Here is a 24374-nt window from a genome sequence, read left to right as displayed (position 1 = left end):
AAATAAATCACCAACCAACATATTTCTAAACATAAGGGTTAACGTTAGCTTGACGATCTGTGTGACGTTAAACTGCATACGAGGATGGAACTTTGTAATTTGTTCTGTTCATAGCTGCAGTGTTTCAGCCGGAGGTGTGTTTGTTAGCTATAACGTTGACGTTACCTGCAGAGGTCCTGGTACCACGGGCTGCTGTCCGCCTTCGCTCCGGACCGAACCGACAAACAACCCAGATACGCCACAAACCAAAGAACCAGCTTCAGAGGCGAGCAACGATTAGATTTACACTGAAATAACATGTTTAATGTGGTAGATAGTTGTGGAGCCTAACTAAGACGACATGATACGGCAGAGTCTACCATCTGCGGTGGAGCGAATCAGTAGGAAGTGAATGCACCACATGACAGGACATCATATGACTCTCATGATGCTGACTGATGCCGCCTTCATGTCTGTGGGAATCCTGGTTATCTCAATCAGCTTTATGGCAAGATAGTATGGAGGGGAGTCAGGGTAACCTAACGAACAACACTATTGAGTACTTTAAGGAAATGTAGCTTATGGAATTGACCTGGACATGACACCAAAAGTCAGGATATTTCAGCCTCTGGTCCAAATTTGTTGACTATTCTTTGTAAATATCTATCTCTTATGAGTCCCTTAACATATAGTGCAGTGCTAATTCACTGGAGTGGAGGTGGCTGTCACACAGGATCACAGGATTTGCAGTTCATTCCTTTAGTCGAAGTGTCCCAGGGCAAGACCAAATTCTCTTATCCCTTTAAGTTGTTGTGACATACAGTTGTGGCTGCATCTCCATATGTTTGTTATTTCGTCCTCTTTTAAATACACGTTTCTGATATATTAGTGATGTCAGTTCAAGTTAGAATCAGAAGACATCTGAAAGAGCTGTCACATTGAGCAGTGGTTCAGAAACTTTTTCCACGTGAAAGACCCCTAAACTGACACAAATTAGACCATTGATAAATAATAATTATAAATGTAGAAACATATAGATTTTGTTTTTCAGTATTAGTAGGCCAGTCAATATAGTATATGAAACCCATGACCAAAATAGTCACACATTCTGTCACATTATATATATAGATATATATAGATATATCTATATATATCTATATATATAGATATATATACACAAGGTTCAAAATTAGCACCATTTACCAGCCAAATGCTGGTAAAATATGCAATTGGCTGGTAGATTTGCTGGCGAAAAACACACAAATTGAGAGCCAAGTTGTCCTATTGCGCCCTCTAGAGGCCATGTTGAACCACCACAAAAACTCTCACCCATCACTGAGAAGACTGCATATTCAGGGCCAGCTGTCTAAACAGTGTTGGCTTTTTGAGGAATTTTCTCTGTTGCTGAAAAATCTTTTACTGTTAATTTTTTCAAGACATGTTTGCTTTCCAAACACCCTTTTTACATTCATTAATTTCCTAAATTTCTACTTAAAAAGCTCCTCAAGAGCTGTCAGGGTCCTTTTTGATGTATTTTCTTTCTTTCTATTTGAGGTCTTCATCTAAACTCAGAGAATCTTAGAGCCCGTGAGCCAGTTCTTCCCAAACTTTTTCATGTCAAGGACCCCTTAGACCCTCATTTGGTACGTTTTCATCCCAGGGTCCCCCACCTGATAGGACTTTTGCTTTTAGATGTTTTGCTGGGGATCCCTGGAACCCCCTCAAGGACCCCTAGGGGTCCCTGGAACCCACTTTGAGAAACTACTGCCTTAGACCAGTGGTTCCCAACCTTTTTTCCTTGGCGCCCCCCCTACTTATGTCTAAGAAAAGCTGAGCCCCCCCTCCGAAACCGAAGTTGAGGTAACTTTCCTTTACTTTCTTTTTTAATACAGAGGAGTTATCAGCACTTTTACGTTTCTCCGCCATGTTTCGTTCATAAAATAGTGATGCCGTGGCGGCAGGAAAAACGAGGATGATAGCAGCTAACAGCTGACTGATGACAGCAAGGGTCCCAGGTTAAGAGGTCCCGGAGGTTTGGCCTACTAAGTAGCCTGCCTACAAGTTTAAGCGAGAACAAAAATATATAGTTTTTATACAGACTTTTGTATACATTATATATTCTAGTGTATTATCATAATTTGTTTAACATGTGCAAATATTTTTTTTTTACCTCAACCTCAAGCCAGATAAAGACTTGCGTCCCCCCCTGTGATCTTTGCCGCCCCCCTTAGGGGTCCCCGGACCCCAGGTTGGGAACCACTGCCTTAGACCACCAACATTTCCCTCCTAAACATCTATTTTTTGAGCATTGTGAGACCAATATGGCTTTTGCAGCTCACTGTTCTCTCACAACAAGATTATCAGAAAACAGTTTTGAACATTTCTGAATGTATGAGACACATTTATAAACAATAAAAACAATCAAACTTTTTGTACAGTGTTTAAACATAGTCTTTAAAAGGAAGAGGGTGGAAAGTGTATAGAGAAAGAATATGAATCTGAAAGGTCTTAATTACTGTGAAGTGATCCCAGCTGTTGATCTCTGTTAGAAAGCCAGCAGAGGCGTTTGGGTTCACAGCTTCTTTCTTTGTTGAGATTGTGTGGTGTTGCATTATGTGGCTTTTAATTTTCGTCTGTGTGATGACAGGTACAAACTTAAGCATTCAAACTATATATTCTTCTAAAAAAAAAAAAGATTATTTACTCTTTTCTTTTTGTGTAGTTGTTGGCGGTGTTCCCATACATCCAACCCAGGAGGCCACCAGTCATGCGCCAGGTTGGTGTTTACTGGATTGATTCTTTTTTCTTTTTACATTTGCTAAAACATACAAATTATTGATGAGGAATTCTCTGTTTTCCGTAGATAATGGTACTGTCACTTCTATGCTTGGTGTGTCAAAACCATCCACTACAGAAGCTTTAAAAGGTAGACTTTAATACAATCTGAACATGCAAAAATAACTATAAATTAATTTGTTACTAAAGAAATTTCACTGCATTTCTGTTTTTCAGTTAGTGTCGTCCCCTCAAATAACACCCATGTGACTACCGGTAGTCCTGCAACAGGTTGGCGCTTATCTGTTTTTAAGATTTTACGTTTAATTTTGTGTATAAAACAATGTGATTAACTTACTAGATTTCTGTAGGTGTGGTTACTGTAGTGCTGGGGCCACAGCGACATGGTGCAGAAACCTTAGAAGGTAAACTTGAAATGTTATACATCAAAACAATAATTTAATGGATACAATGTACAACTGTTTTTATTTTTAAATTTATTATCCTGTCAATAGAGCTTCAAGGAGACATGGCTGTCAATGAGGGAGACATGTTGATGTCGGTAAGATGGGAGGACTTTTTTTTTTTTTATTTATTTTTCTCTCCACATGGCTGGAAGAAAGCTGCGTAACATGGTAATTTTTTAAGACCGGAAGAAATATTTCAAACGTGAGGGGGGGAAAATAAAGAAATATGAACAATTTGGCTTGTATGATTTGTTAAACTAGAATGTTTTCGAAATGTTGGCACTAAAGGCCTAGAAATGTGGTGTATGTAGAAATGTAGCCCTGTACCCCTCCACTTAAATGTGTTTCCTATAATTATGTCCCCTAAAATGTCTGACCTTGGTTATACTGACTTGTATCAGTGCAAAATTTGTTACTCGAGCGGTTTTCATACTCAAAAAGCAAACCTGTCACCGTTGCTGTCAGCCACTGCCAGTTACAAGCTAACTAACAAATAAATAAAAGACGGTAGCTAGACTTACCATTCTGATAACGTCTGCTATTTGCTGATTTTGTGCCAAAATGGACTCGTTATCGGAGTCTGGATCTAGATCAACAAAGTACATTTCCAGGCTAAAGCCTGACATTGAGCCACGCGCCGGCTGTCTGTGTGTCGCTGGTCTCAAACTCTGTTCGCGTGAGGAAACGCCAAACCTCGAGCAAGCATGCCGCACGCTAAAACTGTCAACTTCTGAAGTCAGTTTGGATGGTAGAAAAAGGCAGGTTCTGCTTGGTTTCTTAGGTGAATGATTGTAAAGATTTACAAAGAATATGTTTTACGGAAGTCACTACCTGTAACTGGGACGTTTTGGGACCGATTGGCGGGATTGCTTTAGACGAAGTACACGCGCCGATACACTGGTAAGAGCAAATTGCGTTTAGCCATTAATCCAGCTACTTTAAATAATTAACGTTACTGTCTTGTGTGAACAGTTCGCCACATACAATATTAAATGAGTGTTTTCTTTTGCGGGATGCAAAAGTTCCTTCCTATTTTGCAGAGCCACAGTCACTGCGTCTGGAGCTTAGCAGCACCAAAGATGATAGCGATTGGTTTAAAGAAATGCAAACAACCCAGAGTGTTTTTTTATATATATATTTTTTTGCCCTAACCTGGAATGTATGTGTGGTGTAACCAGACCTTCTTCCATTGCGCTGTGGAGGTAGGCCTGGCAGTGTGAGACTAGGGTCTGACTGACGACGGGTTCAGGACGGATCGCGAGCGCTTCCGCCTCCAGTCTGAACCCGCCGTGAAGTTCCATGTATGGCTTAATCTATTTCTAGTCACTTTGATGCACACTTAATGTGGGAAAACCACGTTAAAGAAAAATATTAATCGCAGCCCAGTATTTCTATATACTTTAAAACAGGCATGTCCAAAGTGCGGCCCGGGGGCTAATCACGGCCCACAGCCAGATTTCATACGGCCCGCAGCCTCGGTTTGTGAAGGACAAGAGAGTCATATGTTGTAAGCTTAAATGTTGTAAGCTTAAATGTTAACACACTTTGCATTACTCATCATAAGTCATGTTTAAAATGAACATGAGGTTAAGATATTTACTTAAGTTTAAGGTATTCCATACAGTATGTTTAGTTATCTGACTACAGATGTAAAAGTTGTTGAAATTTTATTTTTTTAGATTTGTCCACACTGAGTTAATTTGGTTACATTGCCATTTAAAAAAAAAAAAAAGTAAAATAGTTATAGATCAGTGCATTTGTATGTAACTTTTATTGTTTAATAAAAAAAAAAGTCAGAAGGGAACATTGGCCCCCAGGCATCTACACATTATCAAATCTGGCACTCTTTTAAAAAAGTTTGGACATCCCTGCTTTAAAACATGTCTGGAGGGGGACTTTAAAAGTCTGAGTTTGTGTCCAACTGGTAATAACACCTACATGTTGTGACTGTCTAAACTGACAGGATGACAGGAATGCTGTGGAGAGCATCTGGCCGGACGCCATCGTACCTTACACCATCAGCAATGAGCTGGGTGGGTTGTTGTGGTTGTAACCAGATCAAATGCGTGACTGCTGCTATTATGGTGACGAAACGGTTTCTGTGTTTTCACTCCCAACAGCTCAACAAGAGTCGAACATCCTCAATGCCTTCAAGATGATATCAGATGTCACCTGCATTCGCTTCATACAATGCACCACAGAGTCGAACTCCCTCCTGATCACAAGTGGCAGTGGGTGAGAAATGTTTCTGTGAAACGATCAGTTCAACCAAATTACACCTTTTCTCTCGAGGTATCTAGCCATGCAGAACCTTTTTTGATTTATAATTTTATATTTCTTCGAAATCACAATTTTCTTCACTTTCTTCATGGAGCACTTTTTAAAATCCAAATTACTAGTGTTTCACATAGGGCAGCTAATTAACACCAATCATTTTATTTTAAATGGATTGATTGTATAATAAAACCAACTCCTGTAATGTAAAATAATAATAGAGAATTCAAGTAAAATCAAGATAAGCTGATAAAATTTACTAAGATCTTTGGCATCTACATAAGAGAACAATCAGGTTTATATGGCACTTAAGGTTGGAAATGTAAGATCAATTCTAAAACCCACTTAAGGAGGGACAGCAAGTACTTATTTTAATTGCTTCATATAGGTCTGGAATTAGGCTATTCCAAAATGTTGGTGACTTCAAATTTTGATTGGTTTCTCAATCACCTATTAGGTTGATTGAGATCTCAATATTTGTGCAGATAATACTTACTAAATGGCTAGATATCACCCGAGGTAAGAGAAAAATGCCTTTTTTTTTTTGTCATTTGTGTCCCGATTGTTATCTTACTGGCTTCTGTTTGTCTCTCTAGCTGTTCGTCCTATGTTGGTTGTCAGGGAGGTGTCCAGACGCTGTATTACGGCAAGTCATGTAGCCTGGGCAATCTCTGCCATGAGATCATTCATGCTCTGGGGCTGCATCATGAACACACCCGCGAGGACCGCGATCAATACATCAGCGTGCAGTGGCAGAGCATCATACCAGGTAAACGCTTTACTGGCTAACTTTTTCAATCGTAAGTCCCTGTTTGAAAAAAAACCCCACTATCTGTCACCAAGTTGTTTGTACATTCTACAGACTTAAAACTAGAGATGTTCTGGTACCAGTATCGGAAAAGCCTCCGATACTGCCTAAAATGCTGGTATCGGGGAGTACTCAAGTTTATGCTCCGATACCACGCAATGTAGACCCAAAGAAAATCTTTCTTAAAAGTTTTTTTTTTTTTTTTTTGCTTTTTCCGTTATGGCTGTCAAACTGGATAATAAAAAGTTCTACGCCATACTTGTTCATGTTTTATAAGAGTTCAACCTGAGCAGGCCGTACAACGATGACAGCAATCATAACATCCATACAAGGATAGTAATATACAGCTGTAAATATGACACACTGGTATCAGATCGGTATTCGGTACCGGCCGATAATTAAAGTTCAGGTATCGGACTATATCTACTTAAAATTGCTATTTATTTATTTTTTGGGGCAGCACACTCAGTACTGACACATCATGTGTTTAGGTTAAGGCTACTATGCAAGTTAATGTTCTTCTTTTTAGATGGCTTAACTTTCAAAGACACACAAATTAAACCCAGATGTGTGTTTAGATTTTAAAGATTGGTATGAAACATTTGGACAAACTGTATTTTTTTCTGCATGTCTATAAAAGGCCAAAGCATGATAAATTTATCTGATTTTATTTAAAGGGAGAGAAAATAACTTCATGGTGAAAAATGGAGACACTCAGAACCTGCCTTATGACCCCGAATCCATAATGCACTATGGACAGTAAGTCCTAACCCATAATTTCTTTCTCCTACATAAAGAAAAAATGGTTTCAAATGTTTGAATTGATTTTTGTCCTCAGTGGCTAATCATGGACAGCTTTCATCTGTAACTGCTTAGTTAAATAATAACTTGGAAGTGCTGTGTGTGTGTGATTCAATCAAGGGCGTAAATCCCAGGGGGGTCAGGGGGTCAGGCCCCCCCCCCCCCCTCTAAGGGTTGTCCCCCCCCCCCTAGAAATGTCATTAAAACAATGCTGTATTGTAAATTATATAATGATGTATACTTAAAATATCTGTAAGTAGTAAAACAATACAAACCCCAAAAAATGCTTTTTAAGTTTAGAAACATTTTGAGTTCCCCCTCCCTTGCCTCACAGTGGTTTGGTCCACTGCCTGCTGTACGTTAGGATCTGCACTAGACTCAGTCACATCGGTAGTGACAGGAATGTAGCTACTTACTATAGTAAGTAGGCGGTTCAAGGCTATTTTATTCACATTAAACATCGGATGAAGTTGTTCTTTTCTCAAATAGAAATGATGCTGAGTAATTAATGAATTAGTTATGACAAAAAGTTCGCTATGTTAGTGTAATATAATGTAACATTACCTAGCTTGTTTAATAGCTTGTTGGATAGAAATGCACCCACTACAACTAACGTTACCACGGCGATAAGCCTAACGTTACGTGTGTGAACTGTCAGGGTTAATATTGAAGATCTACAGTTTGAAGTGGCTGATCAGTGGGTTCCCCCCCCCCCCACCCCCTACTGTTAGATCAGATTTACCCATGGATTCAATTACACATGCACACATTTAGCGAGTATTCTGTTGCTGCAGGTATTTTTTCAGTGTAGATGGGAGTCCGACGGTGTTGTCAAGGCAGAAGGAAGTGGTCATAGGTCAGAGAACACATCTCTCCAACCTGGATATACTGAAACTCAACAAACTCTACGGATGTGGTAACAATTTCCTCACTACATTTGTCATCTCATAAGTACTGTATGTTCTAACAATGTAAATGGCTCAAACTGCATGTTTCAATTTAAGCAACGTATTCCAATAACGCTAAGACATTTCTTTTTGCAGAAAAGGGAAAACATGAGTAGGCTGGCTGACTGCATTTGCTATGATTTAATAAAAATAACAAATACTGCTCGGTTTGTTCCTTCTTTAAATGTACCTGTTTGCCTAAGTACATCAAATTAAACCCTATATGTGTGTAACACCCAATGATAAATGGTCTGCTCTGTGAACAGAAGCTGAGCAAAAGTGGCAGGTCTGACTCTGGACCAAATTTTAACACTTATCATTTACACCTAAACTGTGATAGTTATTTTTTCTATCTCGTTACATGTCTTAACTCTTTGGGGTGATTTTTTTAATATCAAAATGCCTCTAGATGAGAGCCCTGAGCGGCAAGAGGAAAGAATTCTGGTGATTTAAGTCTGAGCTATTTTTGTTTGCTATTGATTTGACTTAAAATGTTTTGTTTTTTTTTAGGCTCATTTACACGTGTCTAGCGCTGATTTTAAAAAACTTTGAAAATGTCAAGACAGTAATATTGCATAACATGCAAAGGTACCCTGGTTTAGAATGCATGGACATATGAAAACTCACCTGGAAGAGTTTAGTCGTATTTAGAGCATGGAGCAATGGTGCACTTTAGCCTCGTGTGGCTGAAATCAGTATTACAACAACAAACCCTAATGGCGCGTTCATGTCACCTCGGAATGACAGGGACCGCCCCCGTGATTACGTTATTTTTCCGACTACCAGCATTCACATGGTTAGGATGGTCGGGATGCGTGTTCTTCTTCTGTTATATTGGCGTTTGGCATAACAACTTGTTGCATGACTGCCACCAACTGTTGGCCGTAACCTAGAGCATCAGGTGTGTGAAAACATGGAGGCCACAATAATTTGCTGCTGTTTTCTTAAGCGAGCATACAAAGAGCACATCGTCAGGTGTTTGTGTTATCTGCAGGATAACGAACGGGAAAGGACATGGATAATGTTTGTTTTTTGTTTTTTTTATACATAGGCCTATTTATGAATAATTTGAAACATGTTATGTCTGTGTATGTTTCTCAGAGGCGTTTGTCCACAATAAACACTTTGTCATTGAAATATGTTCAGTGAACCAAAGTCGCTGACATCAAACGTCAGTTGTCAACAACGCGTCACCAACTGGGAAACTCGGTTAGCAAAATCTGGCCCGAGTTTCCCACCTCGGATTCCCACAGGAAGGGACGTGAATGATGACGTTTTCACTCGGAAAAGCGTTTTTCCGATGTCCATGAACGCACGGTAAGACTGGTTTGTGAGGGGTGGGGCTTAGAAAAATAAGCCTGGCAAAAACTCACCTGTTAAAAGTAAAAAAAAAAAAATTTAGGTTTAGAAAATGGATAAATTAATTTTTTTTTCTCCTGTCTCTCAGGACTTCCATACTTTTTGTGAAACTGATATTTTTGACTCTTGACAGACTCTGAACTTGGAGTGGTTGCATACATTCGGGCTAATTAGTGCAGCAGCCACTAAATGTATTTGAACCCAAGCAGGTAATATCCAAAGCTAAAATACACTGACCTTTTTTGTGCCTTTAGCATTTCTTTATTCTTATCCTCTTTGAATTCCCATTCATACTCCATTACTTTGATGACGGGACTGTATAACATTCCTCAGAATTAAATGACTACAACAGTTTACCTCTATAATAACAGCAGGCATACAACAACAATACAGAGCTAACAGCAGGCACTCATTCATATAACAACCATTGTTCTGTACAATAAGCGGCAGCACAGACCTGGTTGACCGTAGCAGCAGTGGGTCGGTTTGTTTAGTCTGTAGGAGGAGCCACAGCCTGTCTACTGTACACTGTGAAAGAGTCTCTCCCACTCTACCTTTCATTTACCTGGCAGAAAGGACAAGACTATTAGCTAATGCTATCAGCATTCAAAGGTAAGACAATTCACATTTTTCAACATTGGGAATTCCTAATTTGAGTATTATTGACATTTAAGGAATGGGAAGTTCCTGACTAACATTCTAGTATTGTACTGTACTATTGTATGTTTTAGTGTTTCATTGATAAATGAATAATTTTCATTGTAAAAAAGCTCTGAAGTGTCTGGTTGTTAGTGTTTGGGCTTCTCTGATTTACCACGTTAGCTCACACACAAACAAGGTGCTGTAAGACCAGCGAGGAGATGAACTGTTGAACTGTATATTTGAAAAAAGTAGCTCGACATTACTGCCATTAGCCCCATTCAGACGGGATTTATTTTCTCTCAGGGGAGGTGGGGTGATTTTAACCCTGTGCTGGAAGGTACTGGTATTCTCCTTGAGTCCAGTTTTTGGAGCATACACTACCGGTCAAAAGTTTGGGGTCACTTAGAAATTTCCATTCCACTCCATTACAGACAGAATACCAGCTGAGATCGGTTTCATTGTATTTTTAACCAGGGCAGCAGTTTTCAGATTACATTATGTGCTTACATAATTGCAAAAGGGCTCTCCAATGTTTTCTCAGTTAGCCTTTTAAAATGATATCAGATTAGTAAACAGAATGGGCCTTTGGAACATTGGATGAATGGTTGCTGATAATGGGCAATGTAGATATTACATTAAAGATCAGCCACTTCTTTCTACAACAGTCGAGAACCCTTTTACAATTATGTAAGCACATAATGTAATCTGAAAACTGCTGCCCTGATTAAAAAAAACAATGCAACTGATCTCAGCTGGTATTCTGTCTGTAATGGAGTGGAATGGAAATTTCTAAGTGACCCTAAACTTTTGACCGGTAGTGTATATTTGTTTACATTTTGCCACATTTGCACAATGAGTATTCCAAATTTGCTGTTAGCTGTTCCTGTTTGTATATACCCATAGATGTATAGATGAATATCACTGTATTCATTTTTTTTAAAGATTATTTTCGGGTTTGTATTGCCTTTATTGGATAGGACATATTAAGACAAGAAAGTAGGAGAGAGGGGGGGAGGACATGCAGCAAAGGGCCACGCGTTGGAATTGAACCCCGGGCCGCTCAGGTAAGGACTGAGCCTTGGTAGATGGGGCGTGTGCTCTACCAGGTGAACTAGCAGGGTGCCCCATCACTGGTTTAATATGATACTGAAGAAAACGTAAACATATGATGATCCTCAGGCAAGTTCTGAAGCATCTTTTTTATATGATGATTTCTACGAACGTTTATTCGTGTATTGGAGATAATGACATCCTCGGGAAATGTAAGTCACACTGAATGATATCAATATGTGTTTTCATGTCTGGGTGGTAAGATTTGACTGAGTTATGACTCCGAGAAGGAGTGTGATTTTTGACTCAAATTCATCTCATGCAGTACCTTTTGAAAGCTTATCAGTGATCAAAGGTCCACGTTTCTCTTCGATATCTCTGCTGCATCTACAGTTTACGATGCTGCATGGCTGCGTCACTGGTGTTCAGGCTGCATGACAGAGGTCCAGAGGTGGTGAGGGAGGTGCTTCTGGAGCGAGGATGGGAGGAATACGACCAAGAAAAATGCGAGGAGGAAGACTGGAACCTCTACTGGCGGGGCTCTGCATTTCGCAACTCAGAATATCACAACCTGTTGCCATGGCAGCGGCTCAACCACCATCCCAAAACTGTTGGCATCACACGCAAGGTGAGGTTGATCTGACATATTGCGTTAACTTTGTGTGTAAAAGAAATGCTAAGAGTTTTCGGTGATGATCGACGCCAGAATAATCCGTGTGTTTGTACTTTCTATTACGAGGTGTCAAGACTTAATAAAGGATAAATTACTAAGGAAGTATTGCCAAAAGAAGAATCTGTTTTATGAATATACTATGGCTACGATTTGTTATTGCATTAATCTAAATTGATATATAAATATCCTTCTGTTGAAAGTCAATCTGTTTTATAATAAAAAATGTGAAAAGCGTGTATACCTAAAACTCCGCTCTAGATTACATGCATGTCAGCATTTGAAGTACTGCATAAGAAAACATTTTTACAGTGTTTATCAAAGCACATTTGCAAAAACACACAAGTATTTTTTTCTTTCTATATAAATGTAAAAAGTAGGTCTAGGGCTGACTGTTGGTGTGCAGCTAGCCCTTTTTTCATTTATTAATCACTCGACTAAATAATGCTGCTGTGCAAAGTCTTTCACTTTTCTATGTACTTTTCTCGTTCCGTTTTGTCTCGTTCCAAACCTAGAAAGTTGCCAAACAGAACTCGGCTAGGAAAGGGATTGTTCTTTTTAAAGTTTAAATAATCACTCTAAAAGAATGATTTTGTATTTCTTTTGGAAGGACTGCTTGGCACGCAACCTGAGGAGAATGAGAGCCACGTTTGGGTCAGCTCTCTACGACTTTAGTCCCACCGCCTTCATCCTCCCCAACGACTACACCCGCTTCCTGTCTGAATACAACAAACTGCGCCTGACCAGAGGGCCGTCGGCCTACTGGATATGTAAGCCTGTGGATCTCTCCAGAGGCAGAGGGATCTTCATCTTTGAGGACATTAAGGACTTGGTCTACGACTGCTCTGTGATCGTACAGAGGTACGTCAGTAACCCTCTGCTGATCTCCGGCTACAAGTTTGACCTAAGGATCTACGCGTGTGTGAAGAGCTTTCATCCACTGACTGTTTACGTTCATCAAGAAGGCCTGGTGCGTTTCGCCACCGAGAAGTACAACCTGTCATCGCTGCATAACCTGTACGCTCATCTCACCAACACCAGCATCAATAAGTTTGGTCCCTTCTACAAAACCGAAAAGGAGAGAGTAGGCCAAGGATGCAAGTGGACCATGAGCAAGTTCAGGCATTTTCTCCACAGCCAAGACATCAACGAGCTTCTTTTGTGGCAGAGGATCAACAGCATCGTCACTCTGACCCTGCTCACCATCGCTCCCTCCGTCCCCTCCTGTCCAAACTGTGTGGAGCTGTTTGGCTTCGACATCCTGATTGACGTCAAGTTCAAACCTTGGCTTCTGGAGGTTAACTACAGCCCTGCGTTGACTCTGGACTGCCAAGCAGATATTACAGTGAAGAAAGGGCTAATCAGCGATCTGATTGATTTGATGAACTATACGTTGACTGACAGCTTGAGAGAGAAGGCCTATCAGAGACGAGGGTACACGCAGCCTTGTTTCCATGCTAACCACCCCTCACATGTTTCAATACCTGTGTTGTCAAAGTTTAAAGAAACCAAATTTCAGAAGCGAAGGACTGGTAGCCCGTCCCCACAGACACTCCCTTTGATAAAAACGCTTGAAAAGATGAGCCAAAGGCAGTCCAGACAACATGCTTTTGTAGCCGACTACCAAAGGCACCTTCCCCTTGTCAACTTAGACGAGACACATGCATCCAGGGGCAGAATAGTTGACACCACAGCCAACAAAACCCGCACCGACAGGAAGACCCTAAACCTGATACTCAGCCCACATTCAAGGACAAAAGTGTCAGTGGTAAACAGACAGACGTGTCCAGCTCTTGCACCGTGGCTGGCGGACAACAGGAGTCCTCACGTGTCTGAGGTTACAGACCGTGACGACACTGAAATAGAAGTTGAGATGGAGCTCGCAAGAGAGACAGACGTTTCCTCTTCGATACGTGATATCCCACACAGGGGGCTGGGATTCAGACGGTCAAAGCTTCCGAACATTTACAGGTATGTACAGTACTAGACAATTGTAATTTAGATGTATTGTTGTTTGAATGCAACATGTAGCATTACTAATGCTTGTCTACAGGGAAGATTGTCACCTGAATTTAGGAGACATTTCAATCAAGTATGCATTAATGTATTAAAATCATCATTATTATTACATCATTCTTCGTTTCAGTGACAACTTTTAGTTTTTCTTGACTTAAAGGTCCCATGACATGGTGCTCTTTGGATGCTTTTATATAGGCCTTAGTGGTCCCCTAATACTGTATCTGAAGTCTCTTTTATATAGACCTTAGTGGTCCCCTAATACTGTATCTGAAGTCTCTTTCCCGAAATTCAGCCTTGGTGCAGAATTACAGCCACTAGAGCCAGTCCCACAATGAGCTTTCCTTAGTATGTGTCTGTAGCTATTGAGGAGGAGAGAGGGGGGGCAAGGTGGAGAGTGGGGGTGTGGCCTTGACCAACTGCCACTTTGCTCGTTTGAAAGCCATGATGTCTCTCTCTCATGGGTGGGCCAAATTCTCTGGGCGGGCAAAGCAGAGAAAGGGGAGGTAACCTTTCCCCTTATGACGTCATAAGGAGAAGATTCCAGATCGGCCCATCTGAGCTTTCATTTTCTCAAAGGCAGAGCAGGATACCCAGGGCTCGGTTTACACCTATCACCATTTCTAGCCACTGGGGGACCATAGGCAGGCTGGGGGAATGCATATTAATTTTAAAAAACCTCAAAGTGAAATTTTCATGCCATGGGACCTTTAAATGTTGTTTGGAAGCTTGGCCAAAGACAAAGGTTTGTGCATTATGTTTAAAAACTACATTTTATGGCTTGAAAGTGGTAAAAAAATAATTGAGCAAAAATACCACCCAATTGCAACCATTCATATAGCGTAAACAAATGTTGTGAATGTTTCACAGTGGGAGTCACCGACCAGTAAAGATGGAGAGAACAACAGCACTAAACAGACAACATATTCCTCCGCTCAGAGTTGGAGACTTTATACGGACGTTCCCATTTAATACAGCCACTCTGAGGGCCTCGCAGCATGAACTGGATGTCAAGATAGTCATACAGGAGCTCCACAGGGTCACTGCTCAGTTGGCTACATCAGGCAGGAAGTTGAGGAGAGAAGAGGAGGAGTTGAAGAAAGATGGCGAAGAAGACTTTGATTCATTGTTGTGGGGGCCAAAGGAACCTCCATTGCTCAGTCAGTTCTTCAAACCCACTTAGAGTGGCATTTTTCTTTCTTTCTGGATTTGTTGCTAAGCCCTGACTTGTTTTTCCTTAGAGTGTTTTTTCAGATTCTGTACATCTAAACAAAAAAAATGGAAATGGAAATCTCTTCTGTATGCCAACATATTTTCCCAGGACAAAAATCACAAAAGGATTGTGCATCTTTTTATTTATATAGCGTCAAATCTCGATCAAATTTGTCGCAATATTAGCCTCTTTCTATGTGAATGAGCCTCACTGCAAAAACCAGCCAGACGCAGTTACCGTGACAGTTTTAGCGTCTTGGCTAGTAGTCATAATTATATTGAATCATTATTGTGTAATATCGCTTGTTAAACAGTTTTTTTTTTAAATGATTAGTAAATAAATAATAATGAATTACTTAGTTGCTACATGAGAGTAAAATACAAAGTTAAAGGTGCAGTAGGTAAGCCTTATAAAACTTTCTGTCATATTTGCTGAAACTGACCCTATGTTCCAGTAGAACTACATGAAGTAGGTAATTAAAAAATATGGCTCCTCCGGTACCACCTACAGCCTGTACTGCGATTTGCAAAAATCCACCACTCCCTGTTCCTGGGGGGGAGGGGGGTCTAATTGCGTGTCAATCACTGCTCACGCACACGCATTCATTCTCCCTTGTTGGGGGAGGGGCTTAGGAGACCGTTTTGGGCTTTAGCAGAAAGGGGGGAGGGACTGAGAAGTTGTCAACGTTCAAATTTGTTGGATAAGTCCTGGATCTTCGCAATCCTACCTACGGCACCTTTAAATCTACAATGTGAGAATATCTCTAATCCACTAAAAGTATTTCCTCACAGCAACACACACACACACACACACACACACACACACACACACACAACTCTCCGTCTTACAGTCACACATATGAACACATACATTCATTTAAAATGTCAGATGATAACTTTGTCCTTTTCCTTGATGCGTACTCTGCCTGACGCGTACTTGGTTTCCTGTCGCCCGTCAGGGTAGACAGTCTTAACTGTCCCATCAGGATACTCCCTCCTCTTGAACTGGGAAGTGTGGATTTCTTTCTGACCGCTGGGGAAATCAACCATCTTCTCACCTAACCTGGAAGAGATGATGATCCAGAAAGGCTCCGATTAGGCCCAGTACAACATTTTTTAGAACATTTTCTTGAATAACATAACAACATTTTAGCAAATGCTTTTTAATGCTTCAGTAAAATAACGTTAAAACATTGATGTTAATTGATGATAGTGTTCATTTTACTGAAGGGGGGTGGGGGGCATGCAGGGAGAAACATGAGAAACTATTACATAGATACAGCGTGAGGTAAAAGGGTGAGGTTTATATAGATTTTTAAAACAACAGGAGTTTGGCCAGTTGATTTGGCCCGCTCACCAACACCGTCAACAGCTAGAGCTGCAGCAGTGGCTGGCACACCTGTTAACCTGATTGCTGAAAATGACATGACACACACATTTTTAGATTCAGTGTGACTTACACTTTCCGAGGATATATTATCTCTAAGGTTCATTGTGAATAAAGGTCCATGACATAAACGTCTGCTAAGAAATCACTGAAAAACGATGCTCCTTGAAACTCCAGAACTTACCAGACAATCATCACTTTCACTTTCATCATTTCTCTGCAGAATCAAAGTGATAGTTGTCTGTACATCCATGAGTACTCAGGTGTAATAGGAACTGCTAAAAGCTAATTTGGCATACTTTTAATGGTGCCTATTTGAAAAATGTAAACAAATACAGGCTTTAAAAACAGGACTCCTTCTCTCAATTTTGCTTGAGTGGGGCCCAACGTGTCAGACAGAGAACTTTTCCCAATAAAAAGATGTAATTTTTTCATGGGCCAGAGAGGGTGGGGGTAATTCATTACACTCTCATGCAATGTAGCCAAACTTTGTTCAAACCCACAGACTTATTTTAAATTGTAGCGGAGAGCCCAAAGTTTCCAAACATACCATATATGGAAGGAGGAATTCTGGTAAAATGTGTGTATAAAATGATGCACAAGACAATTTATGGAATGGTGAAGACATAAAAAACACAGAGACTTGAGGTTTGGATATTTCACTTAGTGTAAAAATCATATAGCTTATGGAATACAGAACATTTTACTGTCAGATAGTGTGGAGTAAGATGATTCTTCCATCATATGTTAAAGGTTTAAAGGTGCTCTAAGTGATATGATGCATTTTTTAGGCTACAACATGTTTTGTCACATACAGCAAACATCTCCTCACTATCCGCTAGCTGCCTGTCCCCTGAACACACTGTAAAAAAACGCGTTCTCTGTAGACAGCCCAGGCTCTACAAACGGCAACAATAACAAACTGCGCCAACCTGCACCACCAAACATAACAAACAGCCAAGTGTTCCAGCCAATAACCGACAAGAAGGATTTGGGGGTGGGGGTTGGGGGGTTAGTGCGCGGAAGGGAGGGGGAGGGGACGGGATGAGGAGCGAGCTTGTTTGACAATGCTTCGAACGTCAACACGAAGTAACGTCACCCAACATCGCTTAGAGCACCTTTAAAGTCAAGTTCTTTCTGATTACCTCATGGTGTACTGACATAGTTTATTTATGAAGAAACCTGCTACTTGCCACTGTAATGACAGCTAGTCCTCCTGGGTTCCACTGACTTTGTGACCCTGCAGACACCCTGAAGCTAACCCTGAAATAAAGCAGTGACTTCGGTCTTACGATGAGAGGTCAACGATGGTGCCATCGGGGAAGATTGTCCTCTCGCTGCCGTCAGTCTCCAAATACTTGATGGTCTGGTCTGGAAATAAGATCTCTCTCCTCCCCCCAGGGTGTCGCTTCTCTGTTACAGAAGGGGACATTTTTATAAATGAAAGACTATGAGCTGTAGTCATATTTTCACAAGTATATATTACATATCACAAACCTTTTTCCATTTTCTGTAAGAGATGTTAACCAACAGTAATAAAATATGTTTAAACTGGTTCAGTCTGTTGTCAGTTTGTCAATAAATCCTAATACATCTAATATATAATAAAGATTAGGTAGATTTGTTTTGATGTTTTCTCTTGCAGAGTCAATCAACAGTACTTCAAAATGTTCACCTGAAATGAATACAATGAGGTTTATAATGAGATTTAACTCAAGTATGAATTAAAATGTTCATAAATATTCTTCCTCTATCATATCTTGAAAACAGTCCATTTAAACCTGCAATAACTGCTTTTTTTTGGCCACTTAGGGCAGCGGCAACAAGTTGTGAACAAAACATTGATACATCATCACCTTTAAAGTTTATATGACAAACAGTTACACATTCAGCAGTTATGTCTGATATTCTCTCACTTTTAGACCTGTTTTTCATCTGTACCAACTCCTGAGGGAAATATCGGTCTCTTTAGCTGCTAAATGCTCCACTACGTTCGCCAGCTAGTCTCTGACCACGTCCGTCTGCTGCTGAGCAGGTAGCGTGGTTTTCGAAACTTTATGGCTGACAACAGCTGTCTGCTGCGGCTACAAATGACGCTGTGAGAGCGGTGAGAGTGAACCAAGACAGTTAAGTTGTGGGCAGGACAGGTAAACTGTATGAGCTCAAACTATAAAGCTCTGTAAAGCCCAGGAGAGCTGCAGATTTGAGAGCTAATTCTCTGTTGGTTAATCACTACGAGTGCCCCCTTACACGTTCTTTTCACATTGTCATTTGACACATTGTACTGAGGTCAATTTTTTGTTTTATTGTCCCGTTTACAGGGACATAAGGGTATGTACCTTTAACTAAAATGACTTCTCTTTGTGATCATTTCCTCTGGTTGGATGATTATGAAACATTTGAGTTGTGCTTTAAGAAAGGAACCTTTTTTGAAGCAGATTTTTTTTTTGCCAAGCTTGGGAGAGAAGAAAAAATACTTAATACTACTAAGAATGAGCTTTTACATAACTTATAATTTTGTATAATGTAATGGGGAAATGTTTTTGTAATGTTTGTACTTTGCAACTGAAATGTTGGTGTCTTATAAACACATGAGGGTTGGGCACTTTGTGTGCATGACACGGAAATAAAGAATCAATAAATCAAAATCCATCAATATAGTCGCTTTGAGGATGAGGAATATAGAATATATAGAATATAAAAAGACGTGGCCGGGTTGGCTTGGTTGGTGGAGCGGGCGCACATATGTAGGGGTTTACTCCTCAATGCAGCGGCCGTGGGTTCGACTCCGACCTGCGGCTCTTTGCTGCATGTCATTCCCCCTCCCTCTCCCCTTTCATGTCTTCATCTGTCCTGTGAAAATAAAGGCCTAAAAATGCCCAAAAAAATAATCTTAAAAAAAATAAAAGAATATAAAAAGACATTCCAACAGATGTAGATTTGTCAGTCACTATCTTACCAATCTGCTTGTTGTGGAAGTGAAGGACCTCCAGACCATTTGGATGGGTGGTGTGCGTTGTCTGTGAACCAGCATAATAATACACCTGCAACACGCCATGCACAAGTGATCCACATGAAAAATAAAGACATGACTATTAACATCATCATTTGGCAAGTTTTGATCAGGTCAACGTGACAGAGCTCACCACTTTCCCATCATCCAAAATGTGTTTGATGTCTCCATTGAAGAATGTGACCGTTTTGGTCTTCTGGTCTGCAGAAGTTACTTTCCTTGTCCCGTCAGTGAAAGTCACCAGGCTGCACCCGTTAGAGAGAAGCTGCTCCATCTCGGGAGATATAGAGATCTTCGTCAGTACAAAGTTGTCAACATGGGGGGGGTTGAGTGTCATCCAGTTTTCAAATGAAAAATTTCAGTGATTTAGAGTCATTTCTACAACGTACTTCTGCAGGTAATCGTGCGTTTGATTTCTCGTTTCTGAATTATGTTGAGAAAATGTACATCTTTAATAGGAAATTAAGTTTATTATTATTATGATTATTTAAATCAAATATTAATAATATTAATCCCTGAAAGACCTTGAATACTTGATTTATTTAAATTTCAATGTCTTTTTTATTTTATTTTATTTTTTTACATATTCTATTGACAACTCAACGTAACCCTTTAGGTTGGGAAGGTAAAATCAAGTTTGGGCAGTGACAGAACTGGCACAGGGAGCATATCGACTTGCACTGCATAAACATGTAATGAGCTCAGTCAGTGCTTTGACACCATCTATTGTCTGTCCTCATAAATTATGGCCGGGGTGCTTAAAAACCACTTAACAGTGTATTGTATGCTTGAATAATTTGATACCAACAAGATTTACACAGCAGTAAAAATGAAATGGACTAATGGGCCGGTAGCTTTGAGAGTTTGAGGACATGTTTATTAACAAAAAATATTAAGACGGTATTAAGCGAAGACTTTTGTTACATGGAGCTTGATGCATTGACTGTACTTCTTTACAATAAAATGATGTCTGCTTTGTATAAACTATATTGAAAGGGAACAATAATTCAAGGTAAATCATGCAGAAAAAAAACGGATATAATAGGGAAGATTCCATGTTGATATGATAAAGACCATGAAGTAGGCCTATATTTTACCTCTGTCTGTCCCTCCTGGTGTACAGTTTGTGTTTGTGCAGTGCATCGGCCGGCCACTGGGCAGCAATGTGGAGTAACTGTAAGGTTCTTCCTCAGCTCAGAGGTTTCTGTGATCACCTCCTCCAGCTGGCATCGAACTACAGACCAATCACTCTCTCGCTGCTTGAACTGCTGCTGAAGTGCTTCCATCTGCTGCCTGAGGGCCTGCGCACACACACGCACACGCACACGCACACACACACACACACAACCCTGTAGACATAGCTCTGTATGACGCATGTGTTGACTTAAAGTGGGAGTGTGTTCACAAATGTTTGTACAGATTTACGCCATGCTGTGTTTAACCGCTCTGCATCACACCTGATGACAAGAGTTTCAATCAGGAAAAACAGCAAATAGTTTCAAGCTAAATGAAGTCAAATCAAAAGTGACAGCTATGGTGCGTTATTCCAAAACCGCCCCGGTACAGATAAACTAAAGTTCCCGGAACTACTTAGTTAAACTATTTTAATTTTTTAGCATGTCACAGTGCGACACTCGTCCTCTTCACCACTAAGTTTGGGTTCAAAATGCTAAATTATAGAATTGGTGTATGCTTTTATTATAGCATTCATTTATTTAACATGGCAAATACTTCATTTTCTTTTTCAGCTGAAACATAATCATGATATATACACTACTCACAAAAAGTTAGGGATATCTGGCTTTTGGGTGAAATTTATGGAAAATGTAAAAAGTTCAAGCTACAGTGGTATTATATCATGCAAGTAGTGCATTTAAGTAGAAGCATGCAATGCTGATTTCCTCATCTCAAAAAATGTATTGAAACAAAAGCCAACAACAGTGGTGCGTATACCATAACAAAAAATGTCAATGTCTCAATAACTTGTCATGTGCCCTTGAGCATCAATTACAGCTTGACAACGACGTCTCATGCTGTCCACGAGTCGAGCATGGCATCCCACTCTTCTTGAAGGGCGGTCCTCAGGTCATTGAGGCTCTGGGGTACAGAGTTACGGGCCTCAACACGGCAACTCAGCTGATCCCATAGGTTTTCTATGGGATTCAGGTCTGGAGAAAGCCCAGGCCACTCCATTTGAGGTACCCCAGTCTCCAGCAGCCGTTCCCTAATGATGCAACCTCGACGAGCTGGAGCATTGTCGCCCATGAAGAGGAAATTAGGCCTGTGTTGTTCATGCAGGGGCACAATTAATGGATTAATGATGTTATTCAGGTAGTATGGGCTTGTCACTGTACCATTCAGAAAGTGTAGGGCAGTTTTGTATTGACTAGACACACCTGCCCACACTGTAACACCACCACCACCAAAGGGTCGTCTGGTGACAACAGTGGCTGATGCATAGCGCTCTCCTTGACGTCTCCAACATCATTGGCGGCCATCATTCTCAACGTGAATCGGCTTTCATCAGAGAACAGCACTGAGGCCCACTGGTCCCTCGTCCAGCAAGATGATGACGCCTGTGCCTGGTGGTGTGGTCAGGTACCCTTGTAGGTCATCTAGCACGCAGACCACGCTGATGTAAACGGTTTTGAATGGTCTGACGTGACACTTTGGTGCCTCTCACCTCCCTTAAAGGTGCCTGGAGTTGAGTGGCATTCATCATCCGGTTCCGCAGGGCACTGTTCACAATAAAGCGGTCATCAGTGTGGGATGTGGCCAATGGGCGTCCACTTCTATGCCTTTCTGTGACTCTTCCAGTCTCTCTATATCTCTGTTGCAACCTGCTGATGACACTCTGTGACACTCTAAGCTCAGTGGCCACTTCCGTCTGAGAACATCCTGTTTGAAGCCTCGCAATGGCGAGGTACGGTTGATCAAATGTTAGGTGGGATGGCATTCTATTCTTCAACCAGCATTTGTCGCAAGTCAGCCACTGTGGTTGTGTTGGTCACTCTGGCACGAACAGCACGCCCAAGCTGATCCCACAAGTGTTCAATGGGGTTGAGGTCAGGACTGCTGGTTGAAGAATGGGATGCCATCCCACAGCAGTGTGTGACCAGGCTGGTGACCAGCATGAGGAGGAGGTGCCAGGCTGTTGTGCCTGTGTATGGTTCTTCCACACGCTACTGAAGCTCCTGTTTGCGAAATAAATAAATTGTTAAATTGCCAAAATGTCTTGTTTCTTCAAACTTCAATCATCCAATCCACCAAACGAATCAATGGCAGAATAAGCTGTTTGGCATTGGCAGAGAGGATTTGGCAAATTTTTCATGGGCGCAACCCACATACTCAGCGCTACTGCTCATCCCACAAATTCATGTTCCTTACAAATGGGGCAGCATTTGAAAGGGAACTAAACAGGCTTTCCAACGGTATAAGATTTATCACCAAAAAGCATTGTTACCACAAAGAAATAATCTACCAAACACAATATATAGAGAGATGTTGTTGTTATTCAGCATACCCTCATTGATATAAATTTGGGTTGACAAACCAATAGACACACCTCAGTCAGTATCATGCAGTACAGTTCAACACTACAACAAACTGCAGCCTCAAAAATATTCATAATGAATCGACAAGTTACAAAAACTGAATACTATAACCTTCATGAAAGGAGGATTTTTTGCAGGACTGCATTCGTTTTAGCAAGGTGTACCTAAAAAACTGGCAACATAGTGTATGTGGTGGTCTAGTTTAGCTATGCTGAGAGACATACGAACTTATTTTTTTGGTAAGTTGGTTACCTCAGCACAGAAATGTGATGAGCATCTGAGAGAACAAGTGGCACATCTTTCTGATCTGACAAGAATAAACGCTAACTCAGACTTTTCCCAAGACCTTGTGATATCAAATGACTCAGTCTATTGCCAGCAGCTGTTGTTTTGTAACTCTAGAACATCACTCTGTGTGTAAAAGAGGAGATAATAAAGCTGAGATTGAATTATGTCAGCGAATATACTATAAGGTAAGATTTTCCATTTCTCTTTTCAGGCACCATGCAACCCTCTAAAGGTGCTTCAAAAACAACCGACACCTACTGTACAGCCTTGTTTCACGTGTCCTACACATAAACACTGTTTGTACAGTACTCCGTCGGTATGTTCAATTTCTAAGAGCTGCTTTTCCCACGCCTCCTGACATTAACGTTCAAAGCGGCAACGGTAATCGTTTCCAGTATGACAAGCAGGTGAGCGGCATCAGAGAAAAACAGGCAGCAACTCGTCCCAGCCTGTTCCAGAATCACAATGTAATTAACAGGGAAAATAAATTGTGTGTCACAGAGTGTGAATCATCAACATTCTTTTTTAGTTATACAGGTATATTCAACCTTAGTCAAATAATGACAGGTCATTTCCCAGTAGCACCCTGCCTTACATTCATGACACCGTCTACAACAACAACCTATAGTTGTCCAGGTGTCACATTAACTTCAGACTCTTCATCTTTTTTTAAAAGAAGCGAGCTTGTGACCGGGAGGTCGTCGGTTCAATCCCCAGACCGACAGGATAAAATCTGGGTGGGGAAAGTGAAAGAGCAGCGCTTGTCCCTCCCTCATTACCACCACTGAGGTGCCCTTGAGCAAGGCCCTTAACCCCCAACCGCTCCAGTGGAGCTGCTCAGTGGCCAGCAGATCAGACTGTGGTTGTACTGGGAAGCTTCCAGGTATGAATGTGGAACTGTGTGAATGTGACAGGTCGTCGTTGCATAAGAGAATTTGTTCTCAATCGACTTACCTGGATAAAGGTTAAAAAAAAAAAGAAATCCTTGTTTTGAAAGACTGAAATGCTATTAAAGAGCTCGTTATCTGCCAAATGCAATATAACTTGCAACACTGATGGTACCAGTTCTCCAACATCTAATCCATGGCTATCTAAAGCCACATTTTCCCCACTAATAACTGACCTGGACTGC

At 40.8% G+C, this 24374-nt stretch overlaps 4 protein-coding genes across 9 annotated transcripts in view; 2 read left to right on the top strand and 2 right to left on the bottom strand.

Moving 5' to 3' along the window:
* igf2r (insulin-like growth factor 2 receptor) overlaps positions 1-401 on the bottom strand; it is a 52847-nt gene extending 52446 nt beyond the window's left edge. Inside the window, exon 1 of one of the 2 annotated variants that reach the window (XM_031313844.2) lies at positions 166-401. In XM_031313844.2, coding sequence (XP_031169704.1) covers positions 166-299 — 134 coding nt within the window. In that variant the 5' untranslated portion in view covers positions 300-401. The remainder of the gene's footprint in view (positions 1-165) is intronic. The other variant, XM_031313843.2, reaches the window with a different exon arrangement.
* A 2085-nt stretch (positions 402-2486) lies between these two features.
* On the top strand, positions 2487-8214 carry LOC116060343 (astacin-like metalloprotease toxin 5). Of its 2 annotated transcripts, XM_031313863.2 has the most exons (12): positions 2487-2626; positions 2702-2755; positions 2843-2905; positions 2992-3045; positions 3126-3179; positions 3270-3316; positions 5185-5254; positions 5342-5456; positions 6092-6264; positions 6981-7062; positions 7899-8020; positions 8148-8214. In XM_031313863.2, the coding sequence occupies exons 1-12, from the start codon at positions 2593-2595 to the stop codon at positions 8165-8167; spliced, it is 888 nt and encodes a 295-aa protein (XP_031169723.1). In that variant the 5' UTR covers positions 2487-2592; the 3' UTR covers positions 8168-8214. The 2 variants fall into 2 exon arrangements, with proteins under 2 accessions (XP_031169723.1, XP_031169724.1); XM_031313864.2 differs by lacking the exon at positions 2843-2905.
* A 1537-nt stretch (positions 8215-9751) lies between these two features.
* Positions 9752-24374, bottom strand: part of si:ch211-140l13.3 — a 51496-nt gene continuing 36873 nt past the window's right edge. For 2 of the 4 annotated variants that reach the window (XM_035995321.1, XM_035995323.1), the window contains exons 10-15: positions 24366-24374; positions 20498-20701; positions 19534-19692; positions 19347-19431; positions 17680-17800; positions 15745-16063 (exon numbers count right to left, since the gene is read on the bottom strand). The exon at positions 24366-24374 is cut by the window's right edge and continues 124 nt beyond it. In XM_035995321.1, the coding sequence (XP_035851214.1) occupies positions 15886-16063; positions 17680-17800; positions 19347-19431; positions 19534-19692; positions 20498-20701; positions 24366-24374 (756 nt within the window). In that variant the 3' untranslated portion in view covers positions 15745-15885. Of the gene's footprint in view, positions 9976-15744; positions 16064-17679; positions 17801-19346; positions 19432-19533; positions 19693-20497; positions 20702-24365 lie in introns of those variants that run through there. The other 2 variants (XM_035995322.1, XM_031313851.2) reach the window with 2 other exon arrangements.
* ttll2 (tubulin tyrosine ligase-like family, member 2) lies at positions 9954-15170 on the top strand. The gene is made up of 4 exons (XM_031313857.2): positions 9954-10022; positions 11496-11730; positions 12383-13743; positions 14659-15170. The coding sequence occupies exons 2-4, from the start codon at positions 11509-11511 to the stop codon at positions 14969-14971; spliced, it is 1896 nt and encodes a 631-aa protein (XP_031169717.2). The 5' UTR covers positions 9954-10022; positions 11496-11508; the 3' UTR covers positions 14972-15170.

Source organism: Sander lucioperca, chromosome 19 (assembly GCF_008315115.2).
Source record: "Sander lucioperca isolate FBNREF2018 chromosome 19, SLUC_FBN_1.2, whole genome shotgun sequence".
In the NCBI taxonomy this organism is placed as follows: Eukaryota; Metazoa; Chordata; class Actinopteri; order Perciformes; family Percidae; genus Sander; species Sander lucioperca.
The sequence above is the reverse complement of the archived record's forward strand: the minus strand, read 5'-3'. Positions and strand labels throughout refer to the sequence as shown.